The sequence below is a fragment of the Bombus huntii genome, chromosome 12, assembly GCF_024542735.1.
Source record: "Bombus huntii isolate Logan2020A chromosome 12, iyBomHunt1.1, whole genome shotgun sequence".
In the NCBI taxonomy this organism is placed as follows: Eukaryota; Metazoa; Arthropoda; class Insecta; order Hymenoptera; family Apidae; genus Bombus; species Bombus huntii.
This window is the reverse complement of record NC_066249.1, coordinates 3,510,390-3,535,456: the sequence shown is the minus strand read 5'-3', so window position 1 is coordinate 3,535,456 and position 25,067 is coordinate 3,510,390. Positions and strand designations below refer to the sequence as shown.

At 46.2% G+C, this 25,067-nt stretch overlaps 1 protein-coding gene across 2 annotated transcripts in view; it reads right to left on the bottom strand.

Annotated features, from left to right (window-relative positions):
- Positions 1 to 25,067, bottom strand: part of LOC126871880 (uncharacterized) — a 161,497-nt gene that overhangs the window by 16,930 nt on the left and 119,500 nt on the right. The window contains exons 3-7 of one of the 2 annotated variants that reach the window (XM_050631185.1): positions 24,294 to 24,484; positions 22,851 to 23,040; positions 15,794 to 16,402; positions 14,645 to 15,558; positions 9,615 to 9,898 (exon numbers count right to left, since the gene is read on the bottom strand). In XM_050631185.1, coding sequence (XP_050487142.1) covers positions 9,615 to 9,898; positions 14,645 to 15,558; positions 15,794 to 16,402; positions 22,851 to 23,040; positions 24,294 to 24,484 — 2,188 coding nt within the window. Of the gene's footprint in view, positions 1 to 9,608; positions 9,899 to 14,644; positions 15,559 to 15,793; positions 16,403 to 22,850; positions 23,041 to 24,293; positions 24,485 to 25,067 lie in introns of both variants that reach the window. The other variant, XM_050631184.1, reaches the window with a different exon arrangement.

The window sequence follows — 25,067 nt, the reverse complement described above, 5'->3', positions numbered from 1 at the left end:
TACTTTCGACGCTAGGGCAATAACGATGCTCGTCACGTGAAAACCACGGCCGGAAATCGCGACATGCTATGATTTGTACAAAGTGGCCGATGTTGAAGCAATTTGCAGATGAACAACGAGGAACACTTTATCCTGTAAGGAAGCTCGTAAGATTGCACAGGGTTGGGTAAACCCTTCCGACGTCTGCATTAGACGACAGCCCGGGTAGCGGTGTCTTTAAGAGCGTTCAGCCGAGTTTACTGGCAGTAAAGCTTGTGCCGCGTAGAATTAATATAAACGAAGTGTATAAGCGAGAAGGGAAACGTGGTCGGCTAGCACGTTGCCAGGCGGTTCGTAAAGTAAGCGACAGGCTCGGATCCGGACAGGAAGTGGTTACGAAGGGAACTCTATTAAGGGCCCTCCTCCTTCTCCGCATCGTGCCCCAACGCTCTGTAAGATAATGGCTTCAATGACGAACAATACGTCGCACGGTTGAACGCACTGCTAGATGAAACCGTGATGCAAGTGTGGCGTGAAGGCGAAAATTTACGGCAAGCTTCCAAAACATGCGTTCCAGGATTTGTATCCTTTAAGAAGATTCGCCCTTTGCTCGTTCAATTTTATATTACTGTATCTTTCTCGATGTTCGTTCGCGAACGAGTCATTACTGTAAATTGGGTGGAGCGTGCGGTCGGCAATAAAAATATTCCAGTTTACAGGCGGACTGACTCTTGTTTTACGACAGGCTCGTCTCGTCCCCAGTTTACCTGCTTCTCGTCTCGTCCCCAGTTTACCTGCTTCTCGTCTCGTCGATCGTATTATTATGAATGCTAGAGAAACTTTATCGCGAAGAAGCTACGCAACAGCTCGTGCTCAGAATGAAAAGCATAAAACATTTACGAGCTGGCTATAGGAGAACAATGTGTATTCCGGAAGAATTTATAAAGTCGACTGTTCGCGACGAGCGGGTCGTGCGTGATAAAATTTTACGCGAGCTCGCATTCCCCGTGTTGCATTTTTGAACACCTCAAATCGATGATAAATACCGCAGTAATCGTAGGCTTTTTTATTTTCGTCCTTTCGTCACATGCGAACTACATGTAACCATAGCAAAAATTCGAATTAACATTAGGACGAAATATGTCACAGGTGAAAGGTAAGGAATATTCTCCATGCACTCGACTCTACTACGATCCCTGGAAACGTTCAAACCCGCCAGGGGAACAAAGATGGGAGGAATTCCAAGGGATAAAACCACGTCTGAGTCACAGATGCGATAATCTCATTATATCCGCGGGCATTTTCGAGAGCTGCTGGCCCGTGATAGCTTTAATTCGTCCCGGATTTGCAAGGAGTTACCAAACTCCTTTTCGGATGTGGTTTCACAGAGGCGTACGTGGCAGTCACGAATCACTGGAAATTCGACGAGAAATCAGCCACCGATGAACTCTGCTTGGAATATTAATTCCTGTTCGGAACATCCACGTAGCGTGTTACCATGGCGTGACCTCTCGCTCTAAAACTTTTTCAGCGGTCCCTGTCGGTCGAAATTTGGTTCATCCTGGCGTGAGTTGCGAAGGAAGGTTGTAGCGATATTTCCGTTGGCTTGAAGAGGCTCCTTTGGACGCGCGACGTGCGTCAGAGGAAAATGGAAAATGCCGCTTCGAGCCAGGAAATGAGACTCGCCGCTCGCCAACTTCTAGCTAGGAATTCCTGACTCTGTCTGCCCTCGTTACTCGGTCGTGTTCCGCGCAGGAACAATTAGCAACGACAGGGCTGGCGAGTAGCTCAAGGTAATAACTAACCGCGGAACGCCGATGGGATTCATTATTCTTTACGAGCTAGCGAGAATGAGAGAGAGAGAGAGAGAGAGAGAGCGTTGTTTTAAAGCATGATCATTCATACGGCTCTTCGAGGCAGCTGGTATCGCGGCAGCTGGTATCGCGGCAGCTTTTAGAGCAGCAAAGTGTGCGTGGTATAGATAGTCTCAAAACGTTAGTTTCTTCGTAATGGAAAACTGGTTGGAAGTTGAAAGTGTCAATAGTAGACACGGTTTAGCCAGTCGTACAATATTCTACGTAATTTTCGTTCCTCTTGAACCCACGTTCGACCCAGTGAGAATCGAAGCGTCGGTTCTTGCAGAAGAAAGGAGAAAAGCGACAGAAGATTTTTCGAATGGGTACGCGTTTAGGTGAAAGACATCTTTTTGCCTCTTGACGAATCGTTTTAACGCGACGACAATCGCGTCGGTCGTATCGGACCTGGTGTTTTTATCGCGAGACTCGACGACGAATTTACTTTGGCTCGCCCGCCATGGTAACCCGCGCAAAAACCATTTCCCGTTCTAAAGCGTCGTAATGGCCGTTTCCATCGACCATGGCACATTGGATAGAAACGTTCTCCCTCGTTCCAAACCGATTTAATTCCGCTTCGAATCTCCGAGGCGCGATCGAACACTCATTTCTCCGAGTTCGTTTAACCCTCTTCTCACCCCGCAGAATTTGTTATTATTTCACGGAACGTGCGAGAGGAACCACGCTTTCTACTATTTCATTCTATACTCCTTTCCCTTTTTTAAATTTCGCTCTACATTCTACAGGCTGTTTCAACATACTTATTCTTTCGCCTTAGCTGATCTTCTAAAAACTTCATCAAAAATACGAGACTCTTGGAAAAGCCCAGCTTCTATAGGATCCTCGTTATCGATGCACGAAGAAAAATAGACGATCCAGAATCCTGGAATGGGAACATTTGAATAATCGAACGCGAGGCAAAGAAACGACCGACCGCTCGGTTAAGTTTCACGTCGACCGCGTTTCCGCCGACTTTATTCAAAACGCGCCGTGACTCCTCGGCTCCGCCGTCTCCGGTTACGCTCGAGACGCGTGCACAAGCAGCGGACACGTAAAACGCGGTCGCGTGTCCGCCGTGGATTAATTACGTGCAGTAACCCGTTGGAAACGCAGTTGAAACTACGCGAGAATCAGCCTCTTCGAGAAGCTGAGAAATTCTCGGATACCGAAACTTTACGTTACAAGTGTTAACGTTCAAAATCGTGAAAATTCAGCCTGAGGCGTGTAGATTGTCGCGAGAAGAACTCGTGCACGTGTCGCGGCGCATATACCGTAACGCTATAGTTACACATTAGAATTAAATATAAATCGGTACGGAGATAGAGAGGAGATTTTAATAGAAATACGAAAGAAAGCGTATCGGTGCAACGTTTTGTTTTCATATCGGTCGATGAACGGAAAACGTTAATAACACGAAGTTTCGCCAAGATCAAGAAGTCGAGTATCGCGAGCAAACATCGAACGCGGGGATGGAAGTGCGCGTGATGCAAACGCCTCGGTGTTGTTCTTCGATGATGTCGAGGAGCCCGTTAATAGTTCCGACCGGTGCGCTTCAAGTTCTTCGAGTTACCAACTGTTTATAGTAGGTGGTAGCCTGGCTGGATCGATCGGGAATTTATTACAGGCAGGGGCTTACGTTTTCGCGGTAAGGGCGCTTTATTAACCTTCGATGTAGCGCGTAGCAATCGAGCATTGTAAATTTATCCAGAGTAAACTGGTTTTCGATCTTTGCTTGTAAATTTCCTACGATCGCGATTGACACGAAGTTAAACGATCGTACGATGCAGCTTCAACTTTGAAGGCGATGGTTTGCCTGTCGTAGAGGGTTAGATCAAGCATCGCGATAAGAGATTCGATTTCAAGTGGAGTAGCGTGCTTTTTGCACGCTGTTGGCCCTATTTCACTAAATAACCACTTAAGACAGATAATGGAGGCACACGCGCGTATTAAGGGCTTCCATTCGCTCGACGAAACTGGAGCTTGACCCATATTATCGAAGAACATTACGGGTTCTCGTTGCATCTAAATTCATTCGCGCTCGTGCCGCGCTGAACAAGCGCAATGGCAAAGAGAATAATAAACGGCTGGGAACATCTTTTCCCTTCACCCATCCGGGCGAATTTTATTCTTTTCCTCTTGGATTTCATTAAAGTCGAGAATAGCTCGCCAACGTCACGGACAAACCAGGATAATTACGTAATTCGTTAAAAAGGGCAAAGAAAAGGAGGAAAAATAAGACGCAGAGACGAAGCGCACCGATTCTACGGAGCGTGAACGTCCGAAACATTCCGCGTTCGGCATCGATCGTACGCGTACGTGCATCTCTTGTTTCCTCGCGGCTTGGCGAGTTCTCAAACCTGGAAATAATCATTATCGGTGCGCGCTACTTACGTTGACCCAAATGTCAATCGACGACAACGAACAGATTCATTCAATTTCCCCGGCCGATGAGCGTGCTCTGCGATGCAATTTCGTAGCGCGACAGCTCCTACTCCGAACGTGCAATTTACGTTTCATATTCTCCGGCAGCGAACCGGTTATACCGTCAGACGTAAACCGTTTTCCAGACTGCGCGTTTCCCGTCTACCTTTTAAACTTAGTCGAACGAGACTTCCCTAATTACGTTCAGACGAAAAAGTCTGCTCGCTACGGTTAGTATCGGCGAAACGGAAGATCGGGCCGAACTCGAGAATCGTGGATCGATGCTGTAGCCAAATGTGTAAAGGAAACGAACAGTCTGTAATGGCTACAGGGACCATGGTAGTTGCAACGATACTGGAATGCTTTGATGCTTTGTCTCGGTGCACGAAGTACGCTGACCTACAAATCAAATTTCGATTACTCTTTGAACAAGTTTCGGGAATCAATCGCATTTCGATTCGTTCATCGATCTAAAAAGTGGCTTTTATACAAATAAATTTATTCCTCCTCGTAATCATGGTAATCCTCTTAGACCCTAGATACTTTGAATTTGTCGAAATATTTATTTCCATATAAATACAATTAACGATTCGTTCAAATAAAATCGTGTATTTATATAAATAAAAATAATAATGAAATATCGTCTTCTGTTTATATCTCTTCCATCGATACATGCGGCAATGTTTTACATTTTTCATTTGTTTCTCCCAGATAAAAAATTTACCAAACGTGTTCTTCGTATTTTTTTTTTTTTTTTTCTTTATCGCACTCGTACCTCTTCGTGCACTTTACAATAATTTTGTCCACACTAATGACTCTTTATTGCCGTATATGAAATAAAGAAATGACTAATAATAATATTTCTATCGAAGAAATATTTCTATATATACGTGGAAAGCTGAAGCGAGCTCGTTCATCCATTCCCGTGGTTATATCGTTTTTCTCGTTGCTTGCTATCGGCAGCTGAATCCAGCCGGGCAACCAGAAGCGGATTGATTAGAATCCCGTAACGGGAGCAAATAGGCGTGTTCAGCTGCGGGGCAGGCTTTATTGAGATTCGAGTGCCTGAAGAGAGATTGGAGGCCGCGTCGTGTAGACGTTCGCGCCGACGATACGCTCGTAGCTAGAGGAAAGGAAAACTGCGAGATTGTTGATACCACGGATACCTAAGTGCAATTTTGAACGGAGGATACAGACAGAAATCTCGACAGGAACGAGGTTAAACGGGTCTAGAATCATAGTGAAAACGATCCAAGAGGTAGATAGCTGATAAACCTGGTTGATATCGCGATGTTGAAATTGCAACCTGGAATTGTTCACTGTGATTCGCTGGTGGAAAATAATGTTCGAACGTATTGTGACCCCACGCTGAGTTACACAACAGAGATTCGATTTTCATAATTATCTTTGGACTCCGGGAATAGAGTTACAGCGTATCATTTACCGAAGGTTTCTGATAGATACACATATATATGATTATCGAAGATCGATCGGCCTTTGTAAAAGGATCCGAATGGGCAGATAGTCGTTGTATGAAAATCGAAATTGCATTACCTTGTAACTTGTAGCGTATCATTTATCTCTGTACAACGTGTTCAGTTTTCCATGGGTTATTCTTTGCGTGTTTCCCTATCGTGTAACGAAAATTCGTCGAACATTCGTCGAAAATAATATTGCGCGAGATATCCTTTTGGGAATCCACTTGGCGCAAGTAAAATAAGGAACCGTCGAGAAACAACGTCGCTTAGCGAACCGTTTTCAGTTGTTTCTCGTGTCCCGCGTATTTTCCCTTTCGCCGGTTTTCTGTATCGTTCTCGAATGATCCGAAAGGAAACTTGAAAGGAAAGAGAAAGGAAAAAGGGTAGGATCGATGAGTTCTCTGGAGAAACCGTCGAGCCGAAAGATTTGATTTGTCTACGACTCGGTTCATAGACACGGCGCCGTCGCCTCGAGAAAGATTGCTTTCGGGTCGACCTCGAAGCGGAAACGGAATCTTGAGGGACTGCTTTCAACCAGTCAGAAGTAAACTCGATCTTCCTGTTATTCGTTTAAAGAAAATAGGGAATGATCGAAGTTCCGAGTGTCCTCGAATTGTCGATAAAAAATTCCTCCGACAGTATACCGGGAAAATATTCTTTACAATACAAATTCGACGAGAGAGAAACGAGCTTGGCAATTTGCAATGCACCGATTCAAGATCTACGGCCAGAAGAAACACAGCTACTTTAAACTCCCTTGAGCAGATCGATCGGCAATTTCGAGAAATCTCGTTTCTGCCTACGGCAAACGAGGACAGGGTGCTTCTGGGATGCTGGTTCTCGCCGAGAAATCGCCGCAGGTGTTTGTAATTGCCGGAGCTGCGAAGGAGCAACAACATGGTAACTGGAAGCCGCGTATACATGCCAGCGTGTTTGCCGACACCGGTCGCGACGATAACATCAACCGCGAGACGACCGTTTGTCGGAGGCAACCAGACGAGATAGGCGCTGGGGATAGTTCGAGAGACGAGAAATGGGCCCGTGAAAGCAGAGAACACGATTGTTCCAGGGTAAATGTTTGTTTTATACGCTTATTGCGGTATTGTGTACGTTGGGAAATTTTAGATAGAAGCGAATCGCTGACAATGATCGAGTTTCTCAAAATAGCAGTTTCCCGTCATTTCAGCCCTGTTGCGATTCTAATCTCATTCTCGTTTCGTAGATCACCAAGACTTTTAATATTTTAAGAAACGCCTTACACGCAAACTTAAAAGATAAGAAAAGCTCCATCTAAAATGATTTAAACGACGCAGCAGGGTTGAAATGCGAGATGCGAAAAAACGTAATTAATAATATTTGCGAAACGGCGGACGAAGGAGATGAAATCTTGCGATCGTGAACGATTCACATAGCTCTAGGAAGAAGTGTATTACTGTTTCGTGAAATCCTCTGGCCCTGTTCCTTACAATGAGATCTGACGACAATGCAGTGAGAAATGTTGGGACGGGTCGCGATTTTAAAGGCGTCTACCAAGTACTATCGTTAAGGGTATTCATGCATGCGCGCAAAGAGAGAAAGACGGAGCAGCGGAGTGAATGTGACGGAGGGATCGAAGATAAGGGGGTGAGGGTGGCAGCGAGAGAAAGACATTAAGAGGCTGTTAAGAGGGAAGGTTTGGACAGGGTGTAACAAAGGGCCAGAGAGGGTCTGGTCGGAGATGATTAATACGTTATTTGCGAGCGGAAATTCACTTGGAAAGTGTCGTTTGCACGGAGCTCCGTGTATAAACCGGTCTCGAGGACGACCGTTCATCTTCCTCGAGAGAAGACGAAGGGTTGTTATTATTCCTAGGAAAACGGGCCAGCGATTCGACGCTCGTTCAAACTGCCTGCGATTTTTTTCCTTCTCGTTTCTGCAAACAAACGACCGCGATCTAATCGAAGGAGGATTCGGTGAAACGATCACGATCCGATCGTAAAGTCTACTCCATCTCAATTGAAGGTTTACACGAGATTCGACGATTTACCGTAAGCCTGTTCCTAATCGACCCTCGATCGTTCAACTTCCCACTGATAATGTCCTTTCTCTCAGCCTTGTCTTCAAGAATACTCATTATTCTGTCGTTTTAATCGAATTGCAGATTACCAATCTCTAGAGAACCTCTATATCTTACATAATTCTTTGCGATTCCACTCGTGTTGTTTGCAAAAGAATCTGCCGGAATGGGCTAAGCGAGATCGATCGTCCGGATCACAGAGAGTTAAATAAGAGAACAAAACTAATTCCAACGCAAATTGGAATACTCGTTGTATTCGTTATCCGGGACAAATCTCCGTATAAGAAAACTCAGTTCGCTTTACAAATCGAAGGAACATCCCGGTGGACGATCCTTATGATTCCACGTATCCACGCTCGGTAACTTGGGTAAATGGTATGGTACAAAGTTGGAAAGGACTGAAGTTTCGTTCTCCGGCTTTATGGAAAACGCCACGGGAACTTTCGCGGTCCGATTTGCCCACTGCGGGCCGGAAACTGCTCTAATTCCAACTTTCTAATTCCGGCACCATAGCCGGTTAATGGCGTTCGTGGACAGTTCGTCGTCGGTTTACGTACTGCGGACTTTCAACGGTTTTATCTCTCCATCTTTACGAGTCGTAAACAAAGTTCCCATGATTACTCCACTCCACAATTATTGCAGTTTAATTGTTTATAAATTATCAATTCTTTTCCACAACGGTATAAGCGAGTGAAACGAACTTGTGTAGTGAACCGAAAGACAATGTGCATGGTTGACTTTCAAAGACCGTCTTCTTTTACGATCAACGGGACGTACTTCGATTTTCCTATGAAGACGATGTCTTCAAAAATGAAAAATTATTCTACCACTAGTCGACTAATTATCAATTCTTAATTTGGTCCACGACCATAGGTTCGCAGCTTCCCGTTTGCCACCTCTAATTCGATACCGCGCTGTATTGGCTTCTGTCTAAGTGCATGCGGATCGCAATAAATCTGGATGCAGCGTGCCAGCGCTATCATGCAGATTGGCTTTAATGGCGGCCGATAGTGGAGCGCGTTTAACGAAGTGATGCGTATCAAAATTTAAAATAGCGATTTCCAGCGCCTTTTCCCTCGTGATCGAAGAGATATGGACGAATCGGTCGATCAAACACGAGCACGTCGGACGTTACGAAGCGTTCAGGCCGCGCGATCATTAATTCTGGTCGCCTTAAGCCCCGAGACTTCGTTGAGCTTACGCTCGTTGATTGAGTGACCAATGAACCGTACTCCGTCAACTTCCTAAGCTTCCAACCCATTGGTCAGCCCAGTCCGGAAATCCATCGCATCGATGTACGCACGAGTGTTGTCCGATACGATGACCCATGGATCCTTCTATGATTTCGTTCGATTTTTTGACGCGCGAATGCTTTGCTAGGTACGTGAGCGAGCTCCTAGATAGACGAAAAATAATAGCCACGAATAACGATGCACCGTTACGGAACTATTATTAAAAGCTCGGCCATATCCGTGTATTAGAGCAGGACGCAGCTCGGTAACGATTTCTTTTTTATTATTTGAAGTTTCGTCGAGCCGGATACGATCCTTTCAGTTGGCTGAAGCTTGTGTAAACGGAGCGTCGTCGAATGTCGGAAATTAAAAGAGACAGAAATGAAAGTCGTGTATTCCAAATAAATAAGCGTTGCTGGTATTTCTAGAATTTTTCAATTTACGATCCAGCCAAGCAGCGTTGGATGAAAACATAAAAAGAAAGAATCAGAACGTAAAGTAAACAAGAAGAAGAAGAAAGAAAGGAAATAAGAACAGGAAATCAAAGAATGTGAAAGAAAAATAAAAATGAATAACGGCATAGTTTTACCCATACTGATTCCAGAGCTGGATGGATCCTCGTTCTTGGCTCCCCAGCTGCCAGCCAAATTTAACGCCAGCAAAGGCCTCTCCTTAAGCAGCTCGGCGACCGAGGCCAACCCTTCGCAGCCACAGCCTAAATGGGGCAAGTGCAGCGCTTGTACTTGAACGCAGCCACGAAGAGCATCGCAGACCCGGGACACTTGCTCGCCGGACAGATTCATGTCGAGGACCAGTCGTGCCAGGCTGGCTGACGCGTGACTCAGTCCACGGCAAAGGGCGTTCACCACGCACTCCAATCTGGAACACAGTCGATCGATGCCTCTGTTCGTTACAAACGCCTAAATCGTTCGTTTAAAGCCGTCGACCATAGGACGGTACACGGAAATTGGCCCCGAATCATTGGACATTTGGTTTAACCCGATTGCACGGCTCTGTTTGACCCGAGATCATTCTCATTTACTCGCGGACGTGGAAGCGTAGATTCGAATGGAACGAGTAGGTTTAAAGGGATTAAACAACCGCGTTACGGTTACTTGGTTTTGGAACACGATGGTAATCGACGGAGCATGTTGATGGTTCTGGGTTTTCCCGCGGCCACTTTCACCGTCTTATTCGCGAAAAACGTCGAGAACGCGGCACCGTGGCACGAGTTAAGGAAGCGTTGCAGTTTTCCTGCTAACGTTTCGCAAGCATTGCAGTTTCCTTCATCAGTGGCTGCTTGACATACTGCTACCAATACGGGCGACTGCAGTGTTTGCGAAATGTCAGCAAAGAAGCCGAAAATATGACCGTCGAAAGCGAGCGTTCCAGTTTTCTCAATTAAAATTCAACAAACTTGGTCGAATTTTTATGAAAAACGATTTTCTTGCAACGGTACCTATACCTTTCGTAAGTTGTTAGCTGTTCGTAATTCTCGAGCGCAAACTTATGTAAATTTGCTCGAGTGTTGAAGAACTCGGCAACAGTGAATAGATTTATGCGCGTGTAATATTCGCCACTTCTGTCTATTCGCCATTATTTCGAGAGGTTGGGACGCGTACGTGTGCAACAGTTATGCAAAGCCTGGCCACGGTTACTTCTCCTAGGAGAATTGCAAACGAGTCTGGATTTCCTTCAGCATTATATGCTAGTCGGTAAGCTCGGTTAGGGTTCTTACGGAGAACGATAAGCGATACGATCGAGACGACGTTTATGTATCAGAAAGAAATTTTTATGCAGCGTTGCGCGCTCCATTTGCGGAACAGTCGAAACGATGGTGGAAAATAAACGAACTGGATCGCTATAAATAACGTGACAGTCTTCGTTTACATATTCATGAACATTATTTGGCAAACAAAGCGACGCCTTCAATTACACGATATTCCTGGAATTAAAATAAAGTGGTCTGTGTTTTCCAAGTTAATTAAAATATCCAAGCCCGTTATTGTTCCGACCCGATGTGATTTTATTCGACGATCAAACAAATCCGTGAATCGCGCGACGCGTGTCCTACATTAAAATACATAAAAAAAAGTAAAAAAATAAACCGCGCAAACGATGAACAGGCACACTTCCGATGACCTCGTTTCTATCGCTAACAATTCACGCCCTCGCGAAATATCTCTACGCTTAATTTACTAACTCGAACTATCACCGCTGTATTTGTAGGTACAGAGCGCGTCTGACCAATCGTGTCTGCTATCACTCGCAGCCACTGATCGCTCGAAATATTCCGACAGCTGTCACTCATTCTCGCTACAGATAGCTTAGTTAATCTCGGTCGAGATTTCACGAAACACGGTCTCTTCGTCAACGTCAGCCAAATCGTGATCGTCGACTTTTCAGCAACCTATCGACGGTTATATTCCTTATACGATTTTCTTGACGAAGATTTCTTCAGAGTTTAGACAGCGTTCTTCACTTAACAGTCCATTCAGTCTCGTTGAGACTGAACTCGCCCTGGAGGATTTGTATTATTTACACACTGCGTTAACGCGGCTTGTAACGTGCTATTCACCAAGGAGGAAGATCGTGTCTCGATATAACCAGCGCGAGCAGAAAATTTATCGTCTTAACGTAACTTGTCTATTTGATCCATTGAATTGTCCGAATAACTTCAACGTGGTTTTCGATAAGCGAAACGATGCAGAAAACGATCAAAGAATTTTTCCCACGAATATTAATTCCTCGAACAGCCAGAACTTTCGGCAAGTTCGAAAACTCGTAGAATTCCATCCGCTATCGAGAAGATCGGCTACCGTTTTTCTAATGTTTTCTCGGTTCAATTGGATCAGACGAACGAGTGGAACAGCGTAGAATTCTCTAGAAACATCGAGAACGAAATTGCAGAGCAATCGAGAGAGCAGAACAAACCGTAAAGTACATTGCGCCCTCTTTCATGTCGCGACTCGTGTTTCTTTTTCCGGACGATTCCTCTTCTGCTACAAGTCTCCGGGTATTTCTTCCATCCATCGATCGAAATCGGCGTTCTTTGCGGAGCGTTTGCCTGCTAGCGAGATTCTGACCGAATGTAGAGTACCTTCACTCGATATCATATTGAGCAGAGCGGTTCCGGCGGAAAAGAATAGAACGAAGGCAAACGAACGGGTGGAAAAAGCGAGAAAAACATTCTCGATGCGCAACAATGAGTTTGTCGGGTCGAGAATGTACCGCCTCCGGGCAAATAGCGGTTAAACGATGCCCTCCTCGTGCACCTCGTCGCGTGTTTCAAAGATTTTTCTCCGGTATTGGTCCTGTTTAGACGACAGAGACGGCGCGGAGAGGAAAGCAAGTAATAAAGAACGCGACGGCGCGGAGAACACGTCAAAATTGGAAACAGCAATGAGCTCGGGATAGAAGGGATGGTAGGAGGGTTGAAGGGTAAACCAAGTACGTAGAAGACTTTGTTTAGGAGTAGTCGGAGAAATTGTACGGGAGAGGGAGAACAGACGCAGGATTCAGCAGGGAAAGAGGCTGGGAACGAGATTAAGAGACCTCGCGATTTGATTGTAGTCTGGAAATTGTAGCCAAGTTTTTCGTAAACGGATAGCGCCAAAGCGTTTCGTCGTGGAAATCCCGCTGCGAGAAAAATTATGAATCGTCATCTTGAGGCAAACTCTTTCGAAAAGCCTTCGAAAAGTTTCAAAGCGCTGCGACAAAGGCAAAAGGAACAGAAGGAAGCGCCAAGGGGCCAGCTAGTGGAATAGAGCCTCTTTTGCTCACGGAATTCGTAGAAATATAGACTTTGAAGGAGATAGAGACAAGACTGGAACCGCGAACGAGTGGGGGACGAGAGACGAAAAGAAGTCGAAGAAAGGAGGTTCGGAGGTAAGGAAAGCAGATAGAGTCGCTAGAGAGCGAAGAAACGCGAGAAAAGGAGAAATATAGAGGACTGGTCCGACGTTCGACTATGAAAACCATCGTGCCGCGTCCTCCTTAATTTTTCGCCACGGGTCACGAAGCCGCGCCCCTTCATGATCCTCGAACAATCTCCCCAAAAAGAAGGAAAAATATCTCGAAGCCTCTCTCCTCTATTCTTGCCGCGGCATATTGTTCCGCCACTTTCTCGACTTTTTCTCCGCCACGACTTTATGCAGCCCCTCTCGACGGCCGCTCATTGTTACCCCGCTCTTCTTGTCACATTTGGGGGAGTGCGTTTGCTCGCGAGCTGGCGATCGTCGTGCTTTGAATATCGAATATCGGCCTTTTCGCCAAGGGGCCACGCGTGAAAAACATCTCTGCTTCGCAGAAGAAGATCCTCGAGTTTCGTTGGTCCGAAGTTGTTTGCGGGAGGACGTGTTAGAGAATTGAAAATTTCCCAAGAGTTACTCTTTAGAATAAAAATCTTGCTCGTCTTGCGGTAGCTGTGACGCTCAGTGCGCATCTGCGTCAAATTTATGCCTCGAGTTTCTCAGGTTTCAACGGTTTCACTTTATAGAGAAACGACAAAGAACGAAAACAATTTTACGCAGCTGGATTCGAATAGGCAGATTCGACGGATATTCGAGAATTATTGTTACGGTCGAACGTAATTCTGCAGCGCTTCCATCGCTTTCCACCGTGTAGTTTCTGTTCTTTTCCTTGCAAACATGCTAGGAAGCAGAGCATCTGACACGGCCAATGTAAACGTACGCGCGCACACACGAGCAACCAGAGCGGTTATGTAAATGGGGACTCGAAGCATCACCACCCTTCCCGTATATTCGTACTTTGCTCGCTGGGTAAACACGCGCTCTTTCCCACCCTTCGATCTCCACGCTCCGAGCGAGGGTAAACGTCTTCTTTGCTATCATACGGAGCGAAGTAAACCTTTTAATTTACTTTCTGACCTTTGCGCCGTGCGATCGATGAAAGAAATTTTGCAGAAACGATCCTGACGACCTTTCACGATCAAGCACGTACATCAATCCTCCGTCGTCTATAGGATGTTCTTTGAAACTGTTAAGTATCGCACGTGCAAGTATAAATCGATGAAGATCCATAAAAGCATCCGAGTGTGTTTATAAAATGTGTAAAACCTGTTTCACAAATCTCTATAACGAAGGTGGTTCCTTGGAACTTCTTTTCGCGCCGAAGATGAGTAGGCGTTCGTTATTAATAGCTCTAAATATTTCTCAGTCTGCCTTAGAAAAGAATCCGTCGAGACAGCTTCTCGCTCCGAGTTAAAAACTGATCTATTTGTTCGTCCATGTACACGTACTTTCCTCGGGCAAACTTTTTTAATCCACTTTCCGATATTGCTCGACGTTCGCGCAAACGGGCCGACGGTTTTTTCGCTGTCAGCTTAACGAATACTCCGGTACGGTTACCCTTCGGCACCTTTCCGCGTGGTAACCTTCCTACGTTTCGCGTGCGTCTTCTTAAACCGTGTTTGAACTCGCACAGTTTTAGAAACGCGAAGCGAAAGCTTCGTCTTTTGATTTTTAAACGTCTGAACAATCGCCAAACTATCGCCGCGAAGACGGACACGTCGAGCACGTTCTGCGATTGTCACACATTTTGCAAGAAAATCGTACAGGGAGAAAATTAGAGAAATTTCTAACGGGAAATTAGACAGAGACTCACCTATCGTGCGCTGCTTCCTCCAGACAAGTTATAACCAACTCAAAGTCGTTCAGTTTCTTCTTGCTCAGGACGCTCTTTAAGTGTCCGGCCAACTTTTGCGCTTCATCCGCGGGGAACTCTTGACCGAGAAGCGACGTGATTCTCACGAGCTTGACACTCTCATTTCCAGCTAGAGCTTCGAAAAAGTCGTCCAGGTATCTGGGATCGGAGCCTCTCTCCACTTGGAACACCACCTCGAGGGCCTCGAGGGTGCAAGCCGGGCTCTCCAGGATTCTCGCCCATCCTTCGAGTTCCAAAGGCGAAGTGTGGACCAGCGGTGCTGGAGGTCTCTCGTTGGGCGCGGGACCAAATCCCGGCCCTGCACCGACCAATCTACACACGGCGGAAATGTTTCCATCCGAGGCACCGGCTGCTTTCAGCAACGAGAAAACTGCTCTGGGTGGTACCTCTAGCGGACACAATTGGTTTAATATTAAATGCGTCTTGGGTCCCAGTAGTCCAGCCAAATGGCTGATGATACCCGATGGCAATCCCTCCAACTCCCTTCGAAGAATATTGGCGTATTGAGCTACTGAGGTTAAGTAGTAAGCTGCCAAGAATTCGGCTACGGCCATGTGAATCGGTGTGTACAGGTCTGGTTTTCGTCGTTGCCCGAAAATCAATCCTTTGGTCAGGAATCCCAGTCTGGTAACTTCTATACCGCCACCTCTAGCTCTGAGTTCAGCCTCGGTATAGCAGCACCTGCCCTCCCTCAGAGCAGCCAAAGACACTTTTCCAAAATCCTCCAGTCGTTTTCTGCAATGACCTGGGATCTCCTCGTTGTAAGGTACCGGTGGATCGAGGCTCCTCTTCACGATACACTTGACGGCTGCTTGAACCAGCGCGCTGGTTTCCGTTGGTAAACTTCCAGAGTCCTGAGAAACGAGAGAGCAAGCTTTAAAGCGTCGACATTTTTACGAGTTCTCGGAGCTCTTGTGCTACGTCGAACACACAGACAACGCGAGATCGTTTTTATGGCGCCCGGTAACGAATCGACTCGGTTGCCCAACTACTCGTTCACGATTTTTCCGCAAACTTTAAACGTCCCCTTCACCGCTCTATGACTATCCTATCTTTATTTTTCCAACCTTATTCTGTTTCGATATATACCTGATAGAGACAGCAGAGCATAATCCAGCCGAGAGGATGCTGACCAAGCTGCTTGACGGCCTGTGGTTGTACGTTCAGCGCTTCGAGGAACTCGCAAGCCTTCTCTGCGATGTCGTTGTGAATGAAATACGCCACGCAGAGCCTCTCGACGTGGGGCCACTCAAGTCCAGCCAGATGGATCCTTCTTTGAACTAACGGCGACAGTACGCTGGAGTTGCTGGGCGAGCAAGTGACCAGGATCCTCGCGTCGGGGAACAAACGTCCCTCGAGAAGGTCTATAGCATCGCCTAGGGACGCTCTGCCCCCCACACACTCGTCGTATCCGTCAAGGATAAACAGCACACGGTCCTCCATTAAATGCAGCGTGCGCCATACTTGCGCGACCGCGTCGCCGATGGCTGCCGTCCTTGGGAATAATTCTCGAGCCAAGTAATTGAGCACAGGACTGCCTCGAAGTTCACGGAGAGGGACGATGAATGCCAGAGCCGGACTATCGCCTTGTATCGCCCACTGGTGAAGAAGGCGGAGGCAAAGGGTCGTTCTTCCGCTTCCGGGGCCTCCTTCAATGGCCACACGGCGAGGTGCCTCTGATACCGTGCCATCGCTCAACTAAAACAGTGGATACAATTAATCGATCGAATATCCATATATTTCTGTTTCGACAAAATTCATTTGCTATTTTTCCTAGGTCCGACTAAGATTCAGTTAGGTTTGATACTGTGCGACCGCTTAACCGAGACGTAGATGACGCTCGATCGAGTATCGATACCGTGCAATTTGACAAAATTCGATTCTTCTGGATGCAATGAACGCAAGGAATTGCTTTTCTATCGGGTTCCTGTTACAACAGTCGAATAGAATTGTATTTGACTTGCATCTGCTAAATGGTAGATGTGGTTGAAGTTAGCAAAATTACAGATAGACGTGGTTCTGATTGAGAGAAACGGTCGATCCATCGAATAGGATTAGTGGTTCACGCGAGAGCTTCCAACTTCTAATTGGTAACCAGTTGGAACTGGAGAAACCGAGGAGTATCCGAGAAACTGGTCACGAAACTGCTAACTTTTCTTCTTACCATTGGTCCGCTTGTCTATCCTCGGCGTACGAACTTCCGGTATACAAACTGTTCGTGATTCGCCGTGCCTTTCATTTCGTTCTCTTTAACTTCTATCTCGAACAGAGATAAAAGGCAAACTTATCTGCCTGCGAGACTGATCTTTCGCTAAGTCTTCGACGATCACCAAGCTGCCCTCCCCTTTTTTCCAGACACCTCGATGACGCTAACGAGACTTGGCGACTTTCAACTGCCACGTGGCACGATGTCCGACACGAATCGATAAAATGGAAAAGCAAATTTCCCATATAACGATGGAACTATTCTCTGCACGGCCTAGAAACGGATTTAATCAGCGTCTGACAAAATTGTTTTTCGCGCAGCGCTTTGTGCACACGGCCATTGTTCCGGGGATGCGCGTGCCATGGCAATAAAGGGAGAAAGTCGTTTGTACCGTAATGCCGTAACAATTGCGAGTCTGCCGATCGATCACGCGATGAGCTACCCTTTGTAGGGCAGGAACTTGCTTACGGGACCGATTATCAGAGGACAGAATCGCGTGTTTCGAGTTCCATCATCGTGCATCGACTATCGATCAGAAATCTGTCCCGATTGTTTACCGATCTGACTCGATCGTTCATCGCTGTTTACGAGCTCGTTAACCCTGCCATTTGTGTTGCATTAAACCGTATCATTGTCACGTAATGTACTTGAAAGTTGTACGGAATAGTTTCGAAAAGTAGACAATATATCAATTTCGCAAAAGACAGAGAGATAGTTGCGAAAAGGTTTTGCATTATGGTTTAGAGCCACGCCCTCGTTATCGGTGAACGTCATCCCAGCTTGTCCTAGATTATAAAGGGCTCTATGATCATGGTACCCTGCTACGTAGCTCCTTCACCACAGGAGGCTGTCGGTCCGAGCTATTATCCCGTGATTTTAGTCCCTTTACGGTCTGTTGCTTGAATCTTCCCATCCCTTTCGAAGTAGATCATACGATCTGCTGTATATTATTATTTGATGCCTCTCTCGTTTCAACGGATACTGTATCCCCGAGGCTGGCTGTATTCTAATGCTCGCTTCAGCTGTTCAGTTTGAACGGCTGGCTAGGTCTACCCTGTGATTTCATCGAGCCTTCCTCTTCTACTATTTCAGCAGAACGGTGTTCGACCGTAGCCTCCTTATCTCTACGGTCTTTATAGTCTCTCAGACCTCCCGTAGCCTGTTATTGCGAGTCCTCCATTGCCGAGGGTTTTGGGATTCTTGACTTGCCGTGCTTTATTGACCGGCTATTTCCATCAACGCCAGTGAACCTCGTGATTTCAGCTCGTCTAATCTGTTTATTTAGCCAGCTTATATGTATAGTTAGAGTATATGTATAGAGAGTTAGCCAGCTAGAGTATAGTTTGCCGCTTCTAATCGAGATACTGTTGCATTCACTGATACTATAGCTCCGTTAGATCTTGTATTTTGTGCTCTGGATGTGACCATAGTTGGTAAACAAACAAATTCGAATTACAAACAAGAACACTTGCAATGTAGACGGACCACTGAAGAATGTAAATAAACAAATGTCGAATTTTGATTCAGATGAAACAAAGGTTGTTTGCTCCGGTACTTTCGTTCCAATGTACAATCGTTCGCACGAACTATATTCTCTAAAATTATTGGGATATTTTTTCAACCACATCGTATTTTCAGTGCATTTCGAATTTCTTAGAGTTTTCCACTGTTGTTCTATACCTAGTCAATAAAATTATAAGTTATACTAAAATCGTGGCCTAAAGGATACACTGAATAGCAAATCTGTTATTTTGTCGTACGTGTTTCGCTCGTTCTTAGCGATCGTGTGTCCGTAAATAAGCGTCGAGATGGTCTAGCAACAGTACTCTTCGCTTGAACGAGCAAAAAGGAGACAACAGATGAAAGACGAAGGGAACAATATCTTCGTTTTACTGTTCCGAACGCGAGTCCCAGATGAAGATGCTATTGGTGCGAGTAGGCGTGTTTAGAGACGTCCGTGGCAAGCATCGAGACAAAGAAATTACTTCCAGCTGGCCGGATCGGAGAGCGTTCGTCGCTGCGCTTGTCTCGGGCGTCCGGGAAAATGGAAATAATATTCCGGCAGACGAACATTGAGGCCTGGAACGTCGGTGATCCGGAAAGACGTTCTTCAAGACGGCGCTTCGCGACGTAAACGCGCTCATTATGGCGCCGTGCATTCTTTGCACGCGGGCACGCGATAAATTCTACGCTTTAGTGGAATTTATCGACCCAATAATTCTTCTCTTTCATTGCTTACAGCAATGCTGACTCGATAAATTGAATTGAAGATTCTAAATCGGAAAAAGGAAGAATTCGATTCTCGTTAACTAAACGATTAGTCTTCAGCTTTTAATTTCGTTTCATTTCTTTCTACGTTTTTATACCGTGCTGTATTGAAGTAAAGAAAGAAACTCGCTGAACAGGGTCAGAAGAGCTTTAAAAGCTTGTTCCTTCAACGATCCGCTTGTTCTCCCTGGCACGTTTGTCGACTGTACGGCACGAATTCATTCGTGTTTGGAGGGTATATCGGGCTTGCACAACCTTGACGTGGCCATGTGTCTGCCGTCACAGCCTGTTCTCGCGTTCTCGCGACACCGAGCCTCGAATGGCACGGTTACGAGGCTCATTTTTCCACGTGCACGTTTCCAGGTGACGTGGCGCATTGTTTGCGTTTCCTGGCTCCGTTACACGCTCGCGTTATCGACCTCTTCAACGTCGGATGCTGCGAAACGACACACAGAACTGTTTGCGAAAAGAGTAATTTCATCGTCAGAATGATCTATCGAGGCCGAGGTCGCGACGCTTTTCGTCTCGACTAGCTTACGTCTTCTTCGCGAATTTTCTTCCTTTGACGTTCTTGCAGTAGTATTTTCGTTCGATGCCTCTATCGGCACAATATAATACGCGGTATTTACACAATGACAGTGAACGAGAAAGTAGAAGATTTATCACACCTAGGTGAGTGTATTACAGGCCGAAGTGAAATTTGAAAAATCGAGACTTCACAAGTGTGCTACGTCTTTGAACAACAAGTGTCTTCACGTACCTGCTTAATTACAGATCGGTTCATACCCGAAGATTCTAACAATTCTGTAACACGAAATTGCGAAAGCTTCGAATGTCTGATTGGCCGAGACGGTTACATTTATTAATTGCGACGCCTGATGAACGAAGCGAGCGTAATACACCTGCTGTCTCCTATCATATCCCGCTAGTTTTCTTCTCAATCCCGCGAAACAGCCGATCAATACCGTTTATTATCCGTACGTCGAACGAAAGTGCCATTCTGAAAACAGATCATAAAAGAGTCGCACGTGTTCCATTTAGACATCACGTTTTTCCAGCCACGCAGGTCGGCTCTCCGAAAGATCGAAACAGATAGAGCGACGCTGAGATCTTTCGGTTACACTCGAGTACGTACATATATCCGCAAGATAAGGAGATTCCGAGGCGGACGGATACATTGTGGCTTCGATAAATCTTTGGTTCGCGGTGCTGCCGGCAGATACTGCCGGTATTAAGGCCGGGAAGATTGAGATGTTAAGCGGATGGCTGAGTCGGTCGCCTCCGCTATTTCCACGTTGGATACGTTCTCGTGCCGTGTGTACAAGTTTCCTGGTAAATTGACAGGCTGGCTCCGGTGATCGATGCTTCGGCTGTCGTTCACGCCTACGACCGTGCCGCTTTGATTGCAGTTTGCCGAAAGCCCAAGGGGCCTTGTAGAAACGCCTGCAGGCGGAGACGTTGTATCGATTGAATTAAATATGGTGGAACAGTTTCGCTACTCTGGGAGTCTCGAGTTTAACTCAAGTTGATTCAGCACGAGTGACGTTTAAAAGAAATTCGAGTTTTTCGTCTTAGATATTATTTTGTTTGATTGAACGAACCAAGCGTGGGATGGTCCATTGAAATCGAAGCTCGATCACTGGACGTCCTTCGGGGCACAAAGGTAGGCGGTGTTCGCGCGCTTTGTCAGAAGTTATCAGCATTGTCTGGTTAAAAAGCCTTTCGAGAAATGTTAACGAAGCGAAGCTTGGCCATCTTATCGTACCACGACAGAACAATGCCTCGTTACGCCAGAACCGGACGAATGATCGCGCGCTTCTTCACGATTTTGTTCGCCGCATCTTCGAGGCGCGATTAAAACCTTCTTTATTCGAGAACCGAAGGAGCTATGCCTCTGCGACGATACTCTCGACTTGATTCGACTTCATGTTATTATCGGGAACGACATCGGAAAGAGTTCGAGTGGGCCACCGTCTTCGAGTGGGCCACCGTCGTCGACTGTTCAACCCCTTCCGAGAACGTTTCACTCTCCCCCAGTTGGGAAACGCTTCTCGACGCTTCCAACTTGCAAGAAACGAGATTGTCTAATTTCTCCCTTCAGGCGGTTTCTTTAATTGCGTTGAAAATCTCGGTTCAGGAATATTTCTTCCTCGATCTCACGCGAGCTTGCACTCTCTCTCTCTTTCTCTCTTGAAAATCCTTTTTATCATCTCCGTCTGCACTTGTCTGAGGAAAGCACTTTTTGCGCGGTAGAAATGTCCGAGATTCTTCTCTAATTGCCAGTCCTTTGCCCGTTTCACGATCAACGTTTACTCTGCCCTAGATTGCTCCGTCAAACACACAGTCTATTTTCTATCGATGTCTCGATAATATCTCGATGTTTCACTGCAGTACGATTACCTTCTCCATCGGATACTTGACTTCTAAATTCCGTGCAGAAGGGATTTTCGATGGTACGAGACAGGAACGAAGGCTCTTTGTTCGATTGTTCAAGAATTCCCTCGATCAGCAGGTGAAACGTATCGAAACTTCCTACGTGAAACGACGGCTTTGCCCGGAGAGAATTCATCTTTCATGGTAACAAACATCGACAGACATAGCACGGCGGTTCCCAGTCAATTCACGATGGTTCGTCGAAAATCCGGAAGGACGGCTCTCCTTCTGTTTCATCCTCTTCTTAGAGCGATTTAACCCGGCCCCATCGTTTCGCTCGATCTTCCTCCGTTTTGTTTTTAGACGCAATCCGTGTCGTTCGCTCGAGACGGACATTAGAATGCAACATCCACTTGGATATCCGTGCCGAACCGTGAACGAAGAAACTCGAAAAGAAACGGATTTCCTGGATCGGAGTAAAACGTGGAAATACTGCATACGAATAGAGACAATTTTACGACGTCTCTTCTTTGTTCCTTTAATACCTATTTTGTCTGCCGTGCGATGGTGTAGTAGAAGTTAAAGAAACGTCTTTGATTTCTTTGATCTTTTGATCTTAAACGCAGACTAATTGACAGAGTAAGAGCAAAAACAACGGAGTGGAAGTTTGCCGCGATTCGTCACGGAAATTCGACAACGTGAAACTTTGACAGCGAGGGATGCGGATAGGTAACTTGGCTTTCACATATCGCGAAGTTACCGCGGAAAGTTTCAGCGTTCGACGGAGAAAATCGTGGTTGCATCGCCGGCTGTCCGTGCAACTTGACTTTCGCAATTACGTAGTCGATATCATGCAAATGTACAGCGGGCGGCAGGACTACCCTGTCGAATACGATTGACGTAGAATGCCATCGTCTCTGCATTCGGAAAACTTGCTCGCAACTCTACAAAAATGATATAGCCTGGCCGTGACACCTATACATTTCCTTGTTTCGAATACTTGATTTGAATTTTATTTAAATTTCCAAACATCCCCAGCGAGAAAAAAATTAAAAAGTTAGAATCGCGCGAGTGCACGAACCGAGGTAGATAATTCAAGTTCTACGCGTTACAACGACAAACTTGCAGCTTTCTTCTTATCAGAAATTTCCTCCCAAGGTATTCCTCCGCTTCCTGTTTCCCCTTCCCGAACGTCCATCGCGTTAGAGTCCGCGAGAAGTTTTACGACCGACGTCAACAACCGGTACGTCGCGTCACCAGAGACGAAGTAGTTTCCGCGGGATGATTTATAGCACTCACCCTAACCGGGGCGAAGATCTGGTCGGGCTTGATGTTCTCGAGCCTGTGCTCCTGTTCGCCTTTGTGTAGCAGCTGCAGGTGCGGTTGAAAGTGCGCCGGACAAAGGGTGCCAAGTGGAAGAGGCGACGCCCATGCCGGCAAATGGGGTGGATCACGAGTGCCTAGCTCCCTGTAGAAGGACTTCAGGAATCTGCAAGTACCAAGTTCGTTGTGTTTAACCGGCCGACCACGTGCAGAAACGCCACTCCACGAATTTGCTTAATTCCGCAAGCATCACGGGCTAATGGAATGTTGGCACAACGCCGATGACCGTTTCGCGTCGCCGTTGCATCGAATACAAACCAAATATGGTCGAATGTGATTCTTGAATTACATCGATCCCCGAGGAGATTGGAAGATGTTGATTTTGGTTGAGTCGAAAGGGATTTCCAGCGTATCGTCTAACTATGGAGAAAAGCAGTCTCTTGAATAAATGCGAAACTTCATAGTTTCGTTTCTTACCTTAAACGATAAGCAGTAACTGTCTTCCCTCTAAAGTTAGTATACGCGTGCTTATAGAGAGGAGTTGGAAAATTCAGGAAAGATTAACACGCTTCGGCTTAGCCTCGACGGGGTTTTATCATTTTATCGATTTGCCAGCCAAACCAGGGATAAGAAGCCGTCTGGCAGACTCATTTAATTCTACTTTAAACTCCTGGCCGACGACAAACTGCTTTCGAAAGCTGGTGCGCGTTCTTCTTGCTCAACTTTTTACAGCATCCCACTAAAATTCCAATTAATTCGAGTTACGAGGCGGGACGCGGCGTTACAGTGGATCGCTTATCGGGTGACTGGTTAATTTCCCAGGCGACGAAACCGTAGTCGCGCTAAGTGGCAACTTCGCGTTGAATGATGCATTCGTTGTACCCAGGTAAGATTGATGATCTTACGCGGAGCCCATAGCAAGCTGATCAAGCGTGGAGAAAAGGATTGGACAAGGATAGGGGCGGGGATAGGGTTTTACTGCTTCCGGACGATTTCCCCGACAGGAACAGTCTGCAATTTTATGGGCTCGCCCTGCTGGGACGCAGGTGGCCCCGTTCGATGACGATTACCTTCTTATTTATATTATTACCTATCCGTTTTATTGTTCGCGAGGATTGTGAATTCTTGTTTCGATCGGAGTTACGATTCAAAAATTGCGAAACGTCATTTAGATCCGACTATAGCTCCTCCTTATATTCCATTTACTTGCTTATTTATGAATCAACTGGAATAAATAAAAAACAAATATTCCATCCCATTAGTGTATCCCAAGAATATGGAACATCTCGCAGAATTTCCTTACAGAATCCAGCAGCCAGTGGTGAAATAAACATTTTTCACGTCTCGTTGGCCAGCAGAAGGTTAAATAGCGTGTCTCTGAGGAGAAAGAAGAAGAAGAAGAAGAAAAAGCGAACTGACCTTAACAGTCTTCCCAGGGGATCCCTTTCTGGGGACGGCGGACCTCCGATTCCACTTCCGGCACCGAGTCTTCGCGAGGACGCACGTGCGCTCGATATGTATGCAGCCGGCGCAGGGGGCGGGCTGCAGGGCGGACAACAAACGGGGCTGCTACCCCCTGGGGTCGAGAGGGTATAACTCCTCTCCAATTCCTGAAACAAAAGAAGAGAAAAGCCGCTTTAGTAGGTCCCTCTGACTGCTCGCCCCTTTTTTTCCTAGCTGCCAGTGTCGTTTCAATATGGCGCCATTTTATCACGCGTTTCTATTGCCTGCTACGCGCCGCAGAAACCACCGGTTGGTTCTGCGGACTATCCCGGATAAATAAATGTCGTTGGAAATTTATCTCCCCTGGCGTCAATTTTTTCTTCTTTTTTACGAGTCTTTCTTGGCGAGTAAGGTCGAAGGCGTCTGGTTATCGTTGCTGGATTAAAGAGGATGTACAGCGTTCGTTATTGGAAATATCAGGAAGCAGCAAGGGTCAAGGGTGAGCGAAATTTCCCTCTCGAAAGCGGAAGACTAATGGCCGAAGCTTGCGAGCAAGCCCGAGCCAACACGTGGCTCATCGACGCTGACCGAACGCAATCGATTACCCAAGTGCTGAATCATCGTTGGTGAAAGCGCCACGATTAACGATTTCAAGCATCGATTATTGTTAACAAACTAACAACCGCACAGGATGTGACGTTTTGTCGAATAAGGTTGGATAAATCGAGCCGAAGCGCCGTTGAATATAAA